This window comes from Monodon monoceros, unplaced genomic scaffold (assembly GCF_005190385.1).
Source record: "Monodon monoceros isolate NGI ecotype Baffin Bay Population unplaced genomic scaffold, NGI_Narwhal_1 Super_Scaffold_3, whole genome shotgun sequence".
Lineage (NCBI taxonomy): Eukaryota > Metazoa > Chordata > Mammalia > Artiodactyla > Monodontidae > Monodon > Monodon monoceros.
This window is the reverse complement of record NW_021703780.1, coordinates 77036664-77049720: the sequence shown is the minus strand read 5'-3', so window position 1 is coordinate 77049720 and position 13057 is coordinate 77036664. Positions and strand designations below refer to the sequence as shown.

General features: G+C 50.0%; 1 protein-coding gene across 2 annotated transcripts in view; it reads left to right on the top strand.

Moving 5' to 3' along the window:
• PRICKLE2 (prickle planar cell polarity protein 2) overlaps nucleotides 1–13057 on the top strand; it is a 246745-nt gene that overhangs the window by 196405 nt on the left and 37283 nt on the right. For both annotated transcript variants that reach the window (XM_029243456.1, XM_029243455.1), the window contains exon 7: nucleotides 4543–5415. In XM_029243456.1, coding sequence (XP_029099289.1) covers nucleotides 4543–5415 — 873 coding nt within the window. The remainder of the gene's footprint in view (nucleotides 1–4542; nucleotides 5416–13057) is intronic.

Below are 13057 nucleotides of genomic sequence, written 5' to 3'. Positions count from 1 at the left end.
TTTTCCAATATCCAAGTCAGGTCCTCCAAATAGGAATGCTGTAGCCCCTCATTTGGTCATCTGTTCCACCCTGGAAAGAAAACAACAGGGAGTTCCCATTGGTCTGCCTGAATCATAAACCCACCCCCAAGGTATACAGTCCCACTACCAAAGGGAGGAGGAGAGGTCTCAGAGGAAGATATGAGGGGAAAATGTAAACAGACGTCTTCCACAGCCTCCTCGGAAAACCTCGGGGGTCAGCAGAGGGAGGAAACAAAGCAGTCCTCGTGGTAGGAAGAGATAGTCAAGGAAACCAAATGGTTTCTGGCATGCATGTCTTTAAAAAAAAATCAGCAAAAGCTGACCCAGCCAAAAACAAAGTGAGAGAACCTCAAATAGCTCAGAAGCTATAAACTCCCCAAAGAAGTGGCAGATATGAGAGGGTGAAAATCATTTTCCCTTTTCAAGTAACTGATTTGTTCAGCCCTTCAATGCTATTCCCGATCATGCTGCATCTGTAGCTTCTTATTCAGCTTTCCTGCTCTGGCACCTTGAGAATGAGCTGCCCTTTAAAAAGAGAAAAAAAAAGTTGGCAGCAGATGAATGTCTTTGAGACCAGCAGCCTGATCTTCCTGTGGCTTGTGCAGTTCCAAGAAGTCTGCTCGGAGGCTGCCAGCTTCTTACCTGTAGTTGGGAGATATGGAGATAATCAGTTTGAGAGCCTGTTGTGCCCCGCTGGGAGGCATCTGCTGTATGCCTAGTGGTCCTTTGTCGTTGAGTCCATCCTGTGGACTCAGGCCCACTTCTGTGGAGCCTTTCTGCGCTGGAGTCCCTGCCAGGCCCAGGGTGGAGCCTTGCTGTACCAACCTTGGTCCAGCAGCGTTCCCTTCTGGGGGCTGGGGTGTTGCGAAAATCCCCTGTCCCCAACCCCTAAAAACCTCCCCCTCTCACAGCCTGATGCATTTCTCACAGGGTCAAAGAGGTTAAACAGACATACCTCCCTTTATTCTAAGAGCTAGGAAATGAGCTTGATTTGGACAGGTGGTGGGGCAGGTGAGGAAGGGCGAGGGGTGGGACTCGATCAGGGGAAATGGTGTGAGGGTGCTGACCCAGCACTGCTCACTGTGGCTTCTGGGTCTGCAGGGAGGTGCCTGCTCAGCTGAGAGAGGCTGAGTATAGACAACTTACCTATGGCAGACATACCCCCTGCTTGTTAGTATTTCTATTTCTTTTGTCCCTTTCCACTGAGGCTTAAAAGCCTCTCCAGAAACTGCCACTTAGAATTTTTGCTCAGTAGCTTGGACAAGAGGAAATATGTCACCGCAGCATGTACACCTCAGAAGTTCCCTGTTTTCTTCTGTTTCTGTCTTCTTTTTAGCTTTGATTGGCATTCCCTTCTCCTTCCCTCTGAAAGCCATAAAAAGGCATCAGTGCTTTATCAGAAAAGGGGACCACTGTGGCCTGCAGTATTATCACTGCTGTGGTTAAAATGCTGTCCCTGATTTTTCTTTTCCTAAATCCACTTTTCTGTACAACATACTTTTCTTGCAACAGAGAAAGGGTATGCTCTGTATATCACACATACCGCAGTGTCTGGGTGCTTTGCTCTGACCATATTATCCAAATATTCCCTATTTATACAGCCACTCAGTGCGGACCCTACAGCAGGAAGCCGTTGCCAGGGCAACGGTACTTTTGCCTGCTCACAGCAGAGTAAATAGTCCTATAAACATACCGAGGCTGTAGCAGCAGTAGACACATACACCCTCAGAGAAGTACTTAAAGGGCTTAGGGAGGGAATAAAAAAGGAACGCTTAGATGTGGAATGGCCGAGCCCTTTTCCAGATGTTTAGAGTTCAGGAGCAGTTCAGAGCACCATCTGACATCGTTGATGTTTATCAGGGACCACGTTTCACTGCCTGCTGGGCCGCTTTGGAACATGCCTCCCACTCCGCTCTCCCTACCGCGGCCCGGCCTTCTGTGAGGCCCCCATCCCCAAAACTAGGCCCCCGCTGCCGCATCTGAGTATGTTTCCTCGCAGAAGCACAGGGAGGCAGCTGGTGGAGGAACAGCCCATAGGAACTGGACTTGCTGCACACCTCTGAAAGGCAGTGGATAAGGCTGCAGCTGCCTGGGATGCTGTGCTGAGTTGGAGCTCACACTGAGGACCCAGGGCAGCTGGGATGTCAGTGGAAGCTCTCTGGAGGAGAGGGAACAGGGGAGAGGGGAGGGAGGGCCGAGCCATCCTCAGAGTTCTTTCTTGGACAGCATCCAGGTAGCGGCCCTCAGAGCAGAGAGGGAGACAGGCATTGAGACCTAATAAAATCTCAAGAAGAGGGCTGGGAAGAGTTAGCAGAGCACTCACTGCATCTTAACTCAGTTAGTTCTCAAGCAGCCCTCCGAAGTAAGTACTATTATTATCCCTGTTTTATTGTGGAGAAGACTCAGGCACAGAGACATGAAGCCACTTGCCTAGGGTCACACAGCCCAACAGCGGCCCAGCCAAGATTGGAACCAAGCTGACGGGCTTCAGCATGTTTACAACCAGCTGGCATGGCGTGGAGCTGCGATTTGAACTTGCGTTTGTCCGAGTCCTGATGCCTCACCAGGGAGTTCAGCCTGCCTGTGCTGCCTGCCCCTGCTTCCCCCGGCAGCCTGAGGGAGGAGAAAATGTTTTTGGAGCCCCAGCTTTGCGCCTGCTGTCTCTAGCCCCTCCCCTGCCAGTTCTCACTCCTCCTGGGAATGTGGTGCTGAAAGGGAGTTGATTCACTGTCCCTCTGATCTTGGAGTGACCCTTGTGGTCCTGCTAAAAATCCCCGCTTGGTCCCTAGGGCCTGACTCCTGAATAAACAGAGACCCCTTAGTTCAGGGAGGAGCTCCTAGGAGAAGAATTTACCTTACGCTTCTCTCTCCCTGGGCTCCAGGGACATAAAGGGAAGTGAGGGGTACATGGGGAGGGCCCGGAGAGGCTGCTGTGCCATCTGCCTTTTGTTCTTGCCCTTCTCCTTTCCCCTGTTTCTTGTTCACAGCCTCTCTAGACAATTATCTAGAGGTTACTCTTGGAAAGTTCAGACTCAGGACTCTCAGCCACCAAAGGTGAAAGTTCACATTGGTACTGCCTTTCGGAAGAGGCATTGATCGCTAGACATCAGGATTCTTGCAGAGGTCCCTTCCCATCCCACAGTCACTGCTGGGTCTGCATTTTCAGCAGGCTCTCCCTATGGGAGGTTGGGAGGTAGGTCCCACAGCTCCCGGCTCCCATTCTGCCCATTTAGCAACTGCTGTCAAAAGAGAGTCTCCCTGTGTCGCTCTCTTAGCAACAGTCCCAGGTGACTCTCCCTTTGGCCCCGGTGCAGGTCAGGTGCCCACCCTTGAACTGGTAACTGGGCTGGGAGATACGGTGTTTTTACTGGCCAGTGCTGGTCCAGGTGTGGCTTTAGCCCCGCCCAAAGCTCATGGCCCAAGGGTGGCAGGGAGATGGTGTCCCACAGGGAAGTTAAGTCCTGTAACCAGAAGAGGGCAGAAGAGACTCTGAGACACAAGAGGGGCTATGGGAGGTTCCCAGAAGCAGGTGTAACAATGTTATGTAAACGAGACACAGCCCGGGCACGGGACAGAAGTTACGCAAAGGATATGCATGCTTATGGTGAGGTGATGTCTTTGACAGACTACATCCAAGTTTTTCCTTACCATGAGCTGAAGTCCACTTTTTTCCTTTCCACTAAACTGCTGAAGTAATTACCCTTTGGAATGCCAGGCACTGGTGATGGAATTCAATTCATTCATCCATTCCACACATGAAGAGCCCCTACGATGTACCAGGCCATGTTCCTGGAGATATCCCAGAAACTTCATCGTACAACTTCACTTTAGTAATTAACACATGCACATATGTAGTGGCTCAATGTCAAGCAGTATCCATGCTGTGAAGAAAATACAGCAGGTAAGGGTGGAGAGTGGTGGAGAGTAGCTTTTAGGGGGGGACAGGAAGACTTCTCCATGGAGCTGCCGTTTGAGCAGACCCCTAAGTAGACTGAAAGATGATTATCGAGGTCATGTTTAGGAACAAGACTTCCTGGGTATAGATCTCGTCTATGATTCCTAGCTCCTTTACATTAAGCAAGTTATTTAACCTCCTCTGCCTCTGTTTTCTCCTCTGAAAAATGGACGTAATATTAGAAACCTACCTCGTACAGTTGAGAAGTTAAGTAAGTTTACATACACGCAAAGCATTTAAAGCAGTGCTTCTCACACCCTAGTATCATTATTGCTGTTTATCTGGAGGAACGCGCCCCAGGCGGAAGGATTCATGGACAGGCCATTTGGACTTAGTTTCTCTGCACTCAGAGCAAATGAGTTAAGAAGGACCTGACTGGGTAGAACGAGGGAGCTGTCCTAATAGGACATGACGACTATTTACACGGGGGCCTGATCATTGATTTATTGACATTTTATTCTGCTGCATCTGGAAGCCTCAGCCAAACCAGGGCGCTGTGTGTTTTATGTCGTCACGTAATAACTCTGAGCAGCTCGTCAGCCTCTTCATGTCTCTTCTTTTCCCAGGGATCGACCAAGGTCAGATGACCTATGACGGCCAACACTGGCATGCCACTGAGGCCTGTTTCTGTTGTGCTCACTGCAAGAAGTCCCTCCTGGGCCGGCCGTTCCTCCCCAAGCAAGGCCAGATCTTCTGCTCACGGGCCTGCAGTGCCGGGGAGGACCCCAATGGCTCTGACTCTTCTGATTCAGCCTTCCAGAACGCCCGGGCCAAGGAGTCCCGGCGCAGCGCCAAAATCGGCAAGAACAAGGGCAAGACAGAAGAGCCCATGCTGAACCAACACAGCCAGCTTCAGGTGAGTTCCAACCGGCTGTCAGCTGACGTGGACCCCCTGTCGCTGCAGATGGACCTGCTCAGCCTGTCCAGCCAGACACCCAGCCTCAACCGCGACCCCATCTGGAGGAGCCGGGACGAGCCGTACCATTACGGGAACAAGATGGAGCAGAACCAGTCACAGAGCCCCTTGCAGCTCCTCAGCCAGTGCAACATCAGAACTTCCTACAGTCCGGGAGGGCAAGGGGCCGGGGCCCAGCCCGACATGTGGGCCAAGCACTTCAGCAACCCCAAAAGGAGCTCATCGCTGGCCATGAAGGGGCACGGTGGCAGCTTCATCAAGGAATGCCGAGAAGACTATTACCCGGGAAGGCTGAGGTCCCAGGAGAGCTACAGTGATATGTCCAGCCAGAGCTTCAGCGAAAACCGAGGCAGCATCCAAGTCCCCAAATATGAGGAGGAGATGGAAGAGGAAGGGGGCATGTCCACTCAGCAGTGTCGGACCCGTCATCCGATCAGTTCACTGAAATATACTGAGGACATGACGCCCACAGAGCAGACCCCGCGGGGCTCCATGGAATCGCTGGCGCTGTCTAACACAACAGGTGAGTTCTGTTTACCTGGAGCACAGCGAGCGGACTCTCGGGGTGACCTGATGCCAGTCCTCAAGGTTTGCGCGTTGTGCCCGCCATGTGCTCTCATCCGCCGGGTCGTTGAGGAAGGGGAACCCAAGTGTCGATGGCTTCTGTCTTTGACTGGATTCCCTTTAAGCAGAGCCTGAGGCAGGGATTAGGGTGCCTGTGATGTGTTGAGGACATGCTCCCAAGGAAGGGGAGTGAGAGAAACAGGCTAGGGCGGGCGGAGGACCCAAGTGAAGAATGGTGTCTGGGCTGGAGTCTAGCTTCAGCCTGAGCCCACAGGGGTCTCTGGAGGATGAGTTGTACCACACGGTTGGTTCCTTCTTGGGACAAGGGGGCTGACGTTTTGCATCACCGTGTCAGTCATTGGCCCAGGGCTGCTGGAGAGTGACCTGGGGATAAGGATGTGGATGTGGGCACGGGGGCAAGACAGCTCCCGTCAGCCAAAGGCAACATTCAGGAGAAGGGGTGGCAGTGAGCTGGAGGGGGGTACTCATGAAACGGGGTGCCGCCTGGGACATCAAAGCATCCATGACAGCTTCCGTGGCTGTCCTGAACCCCAGTATCTCATTAGGGAGCCGGATTTTTTTTTGTTTTTTAAAGAAGATATTGGGGGTAGGAGTTTATTAATTAATTTATTTATTTTTGCTGTGTTGAGTCTTCGTTTCTGTGCGACGGCTTTCTCTAGTTGCGGTGAGCGGGGGCCTCTCACTATCGCGGCCTCTTGTTGCGGAGCACAGGCTCCAGACGCGCAGGCTCAGTAGTTGTGGCTCACAGGCCTAGTTGCTCCGCGGCACGTGGGATTCTCCCAGACCAGGGCTCGAACCTGTGTCCCCTGCATTAGCAGGCAGATTCTCAACCACTGCGCCACCAGGGAAGCCCGGGAGCTGGTTTTAATGTGTAGATAAAGATGAAAGAAATGGGGATGGACAAGGAGAAGGCAGGCAGGCTGAGAAGGACAGAAGTGTTGGGAGAGACAGACAAACAGACACTCCGTTGACTGTTCTGGCCAACCAAATTTTCCAGCTGTTTTCCGTACCTGTGAAGATGATGTCAGTGTCCTCTAAGATGCCACTACTCAAAGTGTAACCTGAGGATCGGGGCTGTCCGCAGTGCACCCCGAGATAAGTACTGAAATTGACAGTGTTTAGAAACTCTTAGAGCAGTCTGACATTGCTGGGACATCCAAGTGCACATCCAGTGGGCTCGTCTCATGGGTCCAGGTGCAGACCACTCGGTGTTGTAGACCCACGGGCGAGTTGTCTGTGGCAAGTGCTGGGTATGAGTCCTGCTCAGGTGGGTCCCATATCAGGCCGCCACAATGGACTGAAAATTAAAAAAACTGGTCCTCGGGCTTCCCTGGTGGCGCAGTGGTTGAGAGTCCGCCTGCCGATGCAGGGGACACGGGTTTGTGCCCCGGTCCGGGAGGATCCCGCATGCCGCGGAGCGGCTGGGCCCGTGAGCCATGGCCGCTGAGCCTGCGCGTCTGGAGCCTGTGCTCCGCAACGGGAGAGGCCGCAACAGTGAGAGGCCCGCGTACCGCAAAAAAAAAAAACAAAAACAAAAAAACAAAAAAAGAAACTGGTCCTTCACTACAGATAGCTTGGGAAATGCTGCTCTAAGATGCACTAAGTGTCTGTACCCCTTGTTGGCAGGACACCGAGGAGGGAGATGCACTTCTGTCCCTTACAGTAGAGATTCCCAGAGTCTAATGTGTCTGTCTGGGTGGAGGCTGTGACAACCTGATGCACATCAGCCCTGGATGGAGGGACGGCCACCACTCAGCCCCAGCTGGTTGTTGCCACTTGCAGGGATGTTTATTTATTCAACTAAGAGTGATAGAGCTCTTGCCATGTGCCAAACATTGTTCCAAGCACTTGATAAATATTCACTCACTTAATTAAATCATCACAACCCTTTGAAAGGTACTCTTAAAATTCTCACTTCAGAGTTGAAGAAACTGAGGCACACAGAGGTTGAAGGACTTGCCCTAAGTCACCCAGCTTTTTTTTTTTTTTTTTGCGGTACGCGGGCCCCTCACCGTTGTGGCCTCTCCCGTTGCGGAGCACAGGCTCCGGACTCGCAGGCTCAGCGGCCACGGCTCACGGGCCCAGCCTCTCCGCGGCACGTGGGATCTTCCCGGACCGGGGCACGAACCCGTGTTCCCTGCATCGGCAGGCGGACTCTCAACCACTGCGCCACCAGGGAAGCCCAGTCACCCAGCTTTTAAACAGGGATTTGAACTTCTGCATGTGACCCCAGAGCAGTGCTCTTAATCACACCAGGGTACCAACCTAATCTGAGCCCCATGCTGTCAAATCTTCCAGTTTTTCCAAAGAAGTTAAAAATGTGGATTTTTTTAAATGTGAAACCTATTGGAACTCTCTGCTGGACAAGCAAAACGTGTCTCTGAGTTGTAGGATATCTATGCGGTGCGTTTTTAATTTTCATCGCCCTCCGATGCTTTCACAGCTGTGTTCTCTTTTGTCCTGGAGGACAGATCGCAGATATCCTTACCCCCATGTTTCAGATGACAAAAATGAGGCGTTGGTGACTAAGCACTTTGCCTACTGCCGTAGAAGTGAGCAATTAGTGCAGAGTGACGACCACCTGGCTTCCAGCCCAGTTTGTGCTATTCTCGGAAGATTTATATGCTATAATTATTTAAGAGGCCAGGAGATAAATGTGTAGTTCAGACTCTGAAGCAGAGTTTCTCAAAGCTAGACCACCTGCATGAGAATCATTGGCTGCTTGATTGAAACATGGACTCCAGGGCCTCCTCCCCAGGCCTGGTGTATCAGACCCAATAGAGGCGGGGTCCAGGGACCTGCATTTGTTTTTTCTTTTAATTCAAACAGAAAGTCACAAAAATGATAATAATCAGTTCACTCAGTCCCGTGTAATTAATTTTTTTTTCATCTTGATCTTCTGTTAGCACTTTGATGAACGCATCAGTTTTCCATTAGAGTTCTGAAAATGCTCATTCATTCAGTTCAGCAGTCTAGTCAGTTACCGGAAAGCTGTACTTGTCCCAGTCTTTTCCATAAATCAGGAACCTGCATTTTTACCAGCTCCCTGCTGGTGCCGATGCGACCACTGTCTGAGAGCAGTTGTTCCTGGGTTTGTCTGTTCTGACTTTATTGTCCTCACACTGTAACTTAGGAGGAGATCTAGGGCTTGGAGAATGTTGGAAAGCCCACACGGGTACATTTGAAGAACACACAGTCTCCGATCCTAAGGAAGAGGCCGGGTTGCTTATCCTTGAGATTTTCTACAAATCCTTGGGCAAAGCAACGGATGCCCCTCTGTCACTGAGATTTTTGGAAAGCAGCCCTGAACCATGTCTGATAGAGCTGAGAAAAACTGCTCAGATCAGCACTGTCTGATACGGTTGCCACAAGCCACATGTGACAGTTGAAATTTGAGTTAATTGAAATGAAATAAAACGAAAATTTTAGGCCCTCAGCTGCACGAGCCACATTTCAAGTGGTCACTAGCCATGCACTGAATTTTAAACTTCTTTTCATTTTAATCAATTTCACTTTCAATAACCACGTGTAGCTAAGCTAGAGGCTACCCTATGGACAGCACAGATGAAGGAAGTGAGCTGTTAGGCCGGACACAATTTCAACCCCATTATTAGTCTCTTTGGAAGTTCTCTCATGAGCTCTGATTTGTCACATTCTAACCTACCGGTTTGGAGTACCAATTCTGGAGTTACACTCCCTAGGTTCACATCCAGCCTTCGTCATGTAGGAGCTGTGTGGCCTTGAACAAGTTGCTTAAATTCCATAAGGTTCGGTGTCCTCATCTATGGAACCTGGTGAATAATAGTACTTCCTTTGTAGGGTTTTTGTAGAAGGAAATGATAATACACTTAAACTCGTGAATATAGTCTTTGACACATGTGACTGTCTCTGATGGTTACCCGCTACTTTTTATTATTATTATTATTCCTCTCTCATCCCAAACATATTGGTGCATGGTTTTGGCCTCTAGGGATGTTTTGGATTTCGGTATCTCCCAGCATCCAGCAGCTGTGCAGGTTCGCATTTTTAGGTTTGAAACTGCTCCCGTGGGTCCCCTTTTTCCTAACCAGCCTGAGAAGAGCATGAGAAATGGGACTAAAGAAAGCCATTTTGTGCCCCCTGTGTTTCCATGGATCTGTCAGACACATCAGTGTGGAAGGGAGACGGTAGCTAATATTCATAGCACTGCTTCATTGTTCATCACTGGAGCACACCCTAAATAGCCCTTCACATCCTGTGCTGGACACACATCACCAAGGACATGGCGTTGACTAGGCTTGGTAATCGGTCCTTTTACTGCTGACCCTCACTGTTGCACTCAAATTTTGCTAGAAAATTCAGCAGTCTTTTGAGAAGGCAGTGTTCTGAACTATCTGTGTATCTTCAAACCCTAGAATCCCAGTCTATGAGTGAAGGTACGTGTCACCGAAGTCTTAGTCAAAACACCTTGATTCTGCAGCGAAAGCTAGATTTCAGAATAATGGATTTTTTTCCCCTCTTTTATGGCCAGTAACTTGTTATTAACTAAGTCTGCAGTGTTTAATCTGGCACGAAGCATGATCTTTTTGTGGGCAGCATTTTTCCATAGAACAGATCTTAGAAAAGCAGGTAGCCCCAGTGGCTGGCCAGCCTCAGATCTGGCCTTTGACACCTCCGGTTTGGTTTAGAAGTGGGAGTGTACTGTCCCTCCCTCCTCCCTGGCAAACACAGTCCATCCATTCTGCTCACACAGAGTGCATCAGGCGGGCACGGTCACCATTTGCATCCCCATCATGTGGAGTCTTGCAGAAGCTCTTTAACCCTGCCATGGCCTAAACATGCCTCTAAAGCCGCTTGCAACCCGGGTGATCGTAGTATTAGAAATAGGAATAACAAAATCAACAACAACTAACATTGCCAGGTGTGTTTGTCATGTACTAGGTACAGTTCTAAGCACTTTGCAGGAACTAACTCACAACATCCCTGTGAGGTAGATACAGTTATTTCCATTTTACAGGTGACTTAAGTGAGACACAGGCTAAGTAGTCCAGGGCCACACAGCTTGGAACTGGAGGAACAGGGTTTAAATTTGGGCGTCCTAGCCCAGAGCCTGTGTGTGCCCTTGACCACCATGTCATGGCAGAAGTGGATGATGGTTATGTGGATGATCAGTGGTGACCGTAATAGACCGCTGACTATGACGTGACACGGTAAAGACTTCATATATAACGGCTCTTCCAATCTCCATGACAATTCTGTGAGATAAGTCTGATGATTATGCCCATTTTACAGTTGAGTACACTAAAGTTCATAGAGGTCATGACCTCCCTACAGTCACCACTGATGGCCAGGACCTGAGCCCGGGTGTGATAGTCTGCAAAGTCCCTGCCCTTAACCTCTCTGATCTGCATCCTCGCAGGAAGGGTCGTCTTCATGTCAGGAGATTGGCACAACGACTCTTCGCTGAAGGGACAAGCATTCCTTTCCCTGTTGCAGCCGGTCTGCTGATATGTCTGTGAGGCTCGGGCAGGGCTAGAGGGAAGCTCTCAAATGAGAGGTGAATAGCAGAGGCAAAGGTGACTGTCCGAGGTGATGTGCCTGGGTCAGACGCAGGAAAGACGAAGGAGACTCGTGCAGACCATCTGGAGGTTGGCATCTGGGCAGGAGGCACTGATGGGGTGGAGACCGCGGCTGTAGAGCAGGTTGGGGTCTGGGTTCAAGTCTCACTGGGGCAGGTGAATAGAGCTGGAATTGAGACTGGTTGCCTCAGGCAGAGGCCACACCAGAGGACAGCTGGAGACTGTCAGCTGGTCCCTCAAAAAAGGGCCCTGTTGACAGCGAAGAGGCTGCGAATAGGGCTATTTCTTGAGGATCAACCAGATTCTGTAAGGAGTGGCTGGGTCACAAAGAACTGGGACCTATAGGAAGGAACTGCAGATGTGGATGGGAGTGAGGGAAAGGGAAAGGTGGTTTCTGTTCATTCATTCATTCAGCCAGCAAATGTGACTTGAGTGCCTCCCTCGGTGAGTTACAGCAGAAGGAAGGAGAGCATGGGCTGTAGACCAGTTGGCCAGTTGGAAATTGGACTTTGTGGTTTAATACCTATGTTACGCTAGGCATAACATAGGTGTTTTTTGGGGGGGCCGTGCTGCACAGCTTGCGGGATCGCAGTTCCCCAACCAGCCATCGAACCCCAGGCCACAGCAGTGAAAGTGTCAAAACCTAAGCACTAGACCACCAGGGAACTCCCTCACTGCCCTCATCTTTAAAATGGAATGCCAGCAGTGCCTTGTAGAGTTGTTGTGGGAATTAAATGAGTTAATTCCTACAGAGAATTTAGGACAATGCCTGACACCCTCTAAGTTACTATTAGAGATTATTCTTAGTAGGTGCCGTGGCCTGTTCAAGGTGCCGGGGATGCAGTGCTGAGCTGAAGTGGACATGGGCCTTCCCCTCCTGCACAGTCTAATGGAGTTTAATACATAGTAACTATCTAATTGTACCATATAAATTTGCATCAGTGGTAAATGTGGGGCTAGGAGGGTATACAACGAGGGCTATAGCTAAGTTAGGGAGGTCAGAGAGGGCATCCGGAAAAGGTGATGCTTCAGGGGTAAAGGGGAAGGAGCATTCCGGGTAGCATGTCAGCATGTGCAGCGGTCCTGTGGTAGGAGTGTGTGGCAAGTATAAAGATCTGGAAGAAGGCCCTGTGGCTGGGTGAAGCACAGAGAGTAGTAAGACTGGGAAGGAAGGCACAGGGGGATGGTGCAGAACCATTTCAGATATTTTAAGGGTTTGGGCCTTTCCACTAAGGACAGTGGAAAGCCCTTGAAGTTTCAGGCCAACAGGGAGGGGAAGTGACATGATCAGATCTGCATTTTGAAAAGATGGCTTCAGCTGCTGTGTGGGGAATTGATTGGAAGAGGGCAAGTGCTGATACAGTGAGACCCATTAGGAGGCCATCCAGGACCGTGCAGCCAGGAGAGGAGGTGAAGGTGGCAGCCACCAAGGTGTAGACAGAGCACAGACTGAAATAAGAGGATGCAAGTGATGGTGACCTAGGAGAGGAAATTGGCAGAGCTTTCAGTGCCCTGGGGGAACGGTCTCAGGAGACAGAAGAGGATCGATTTGAAAACATAAACATGGATCAGAGTTTGCCTGCTCTGTGATTTTTGACCCAGGCCAGCATTAGCAGAAAGTACACGTGTCACTGGCCTGGATATGCAGACGCACAGTAGGAGCAGAGAGGCTTCCTGCTGTCGTTGATCAGTGTTGCACTGTTGTGGCATGTCCACGCCCTTATTATTTTTTTTAATTGAAGTATAGTTGATTTACAATACTACATTAGTTCAGGTGTACAACATAGTGATTCAGTATTTTTATAAATGATGCTCCATTTAAAGTTATTATGTAAAATAATGGCTGTATTTCCCTGTGATGTACTACACACCCTTTTTGCTTACCGGTTTTATACATAGTATGTGTCCACGACTTTAACATGCATCACCTACATACCTTGACAAGAGAAGCTTGGTTGCATCATACCGGGGCGTATTGATTGCTAGGGGGTAACGGGGTAATTTTTCGGCATTTCTGGCAAA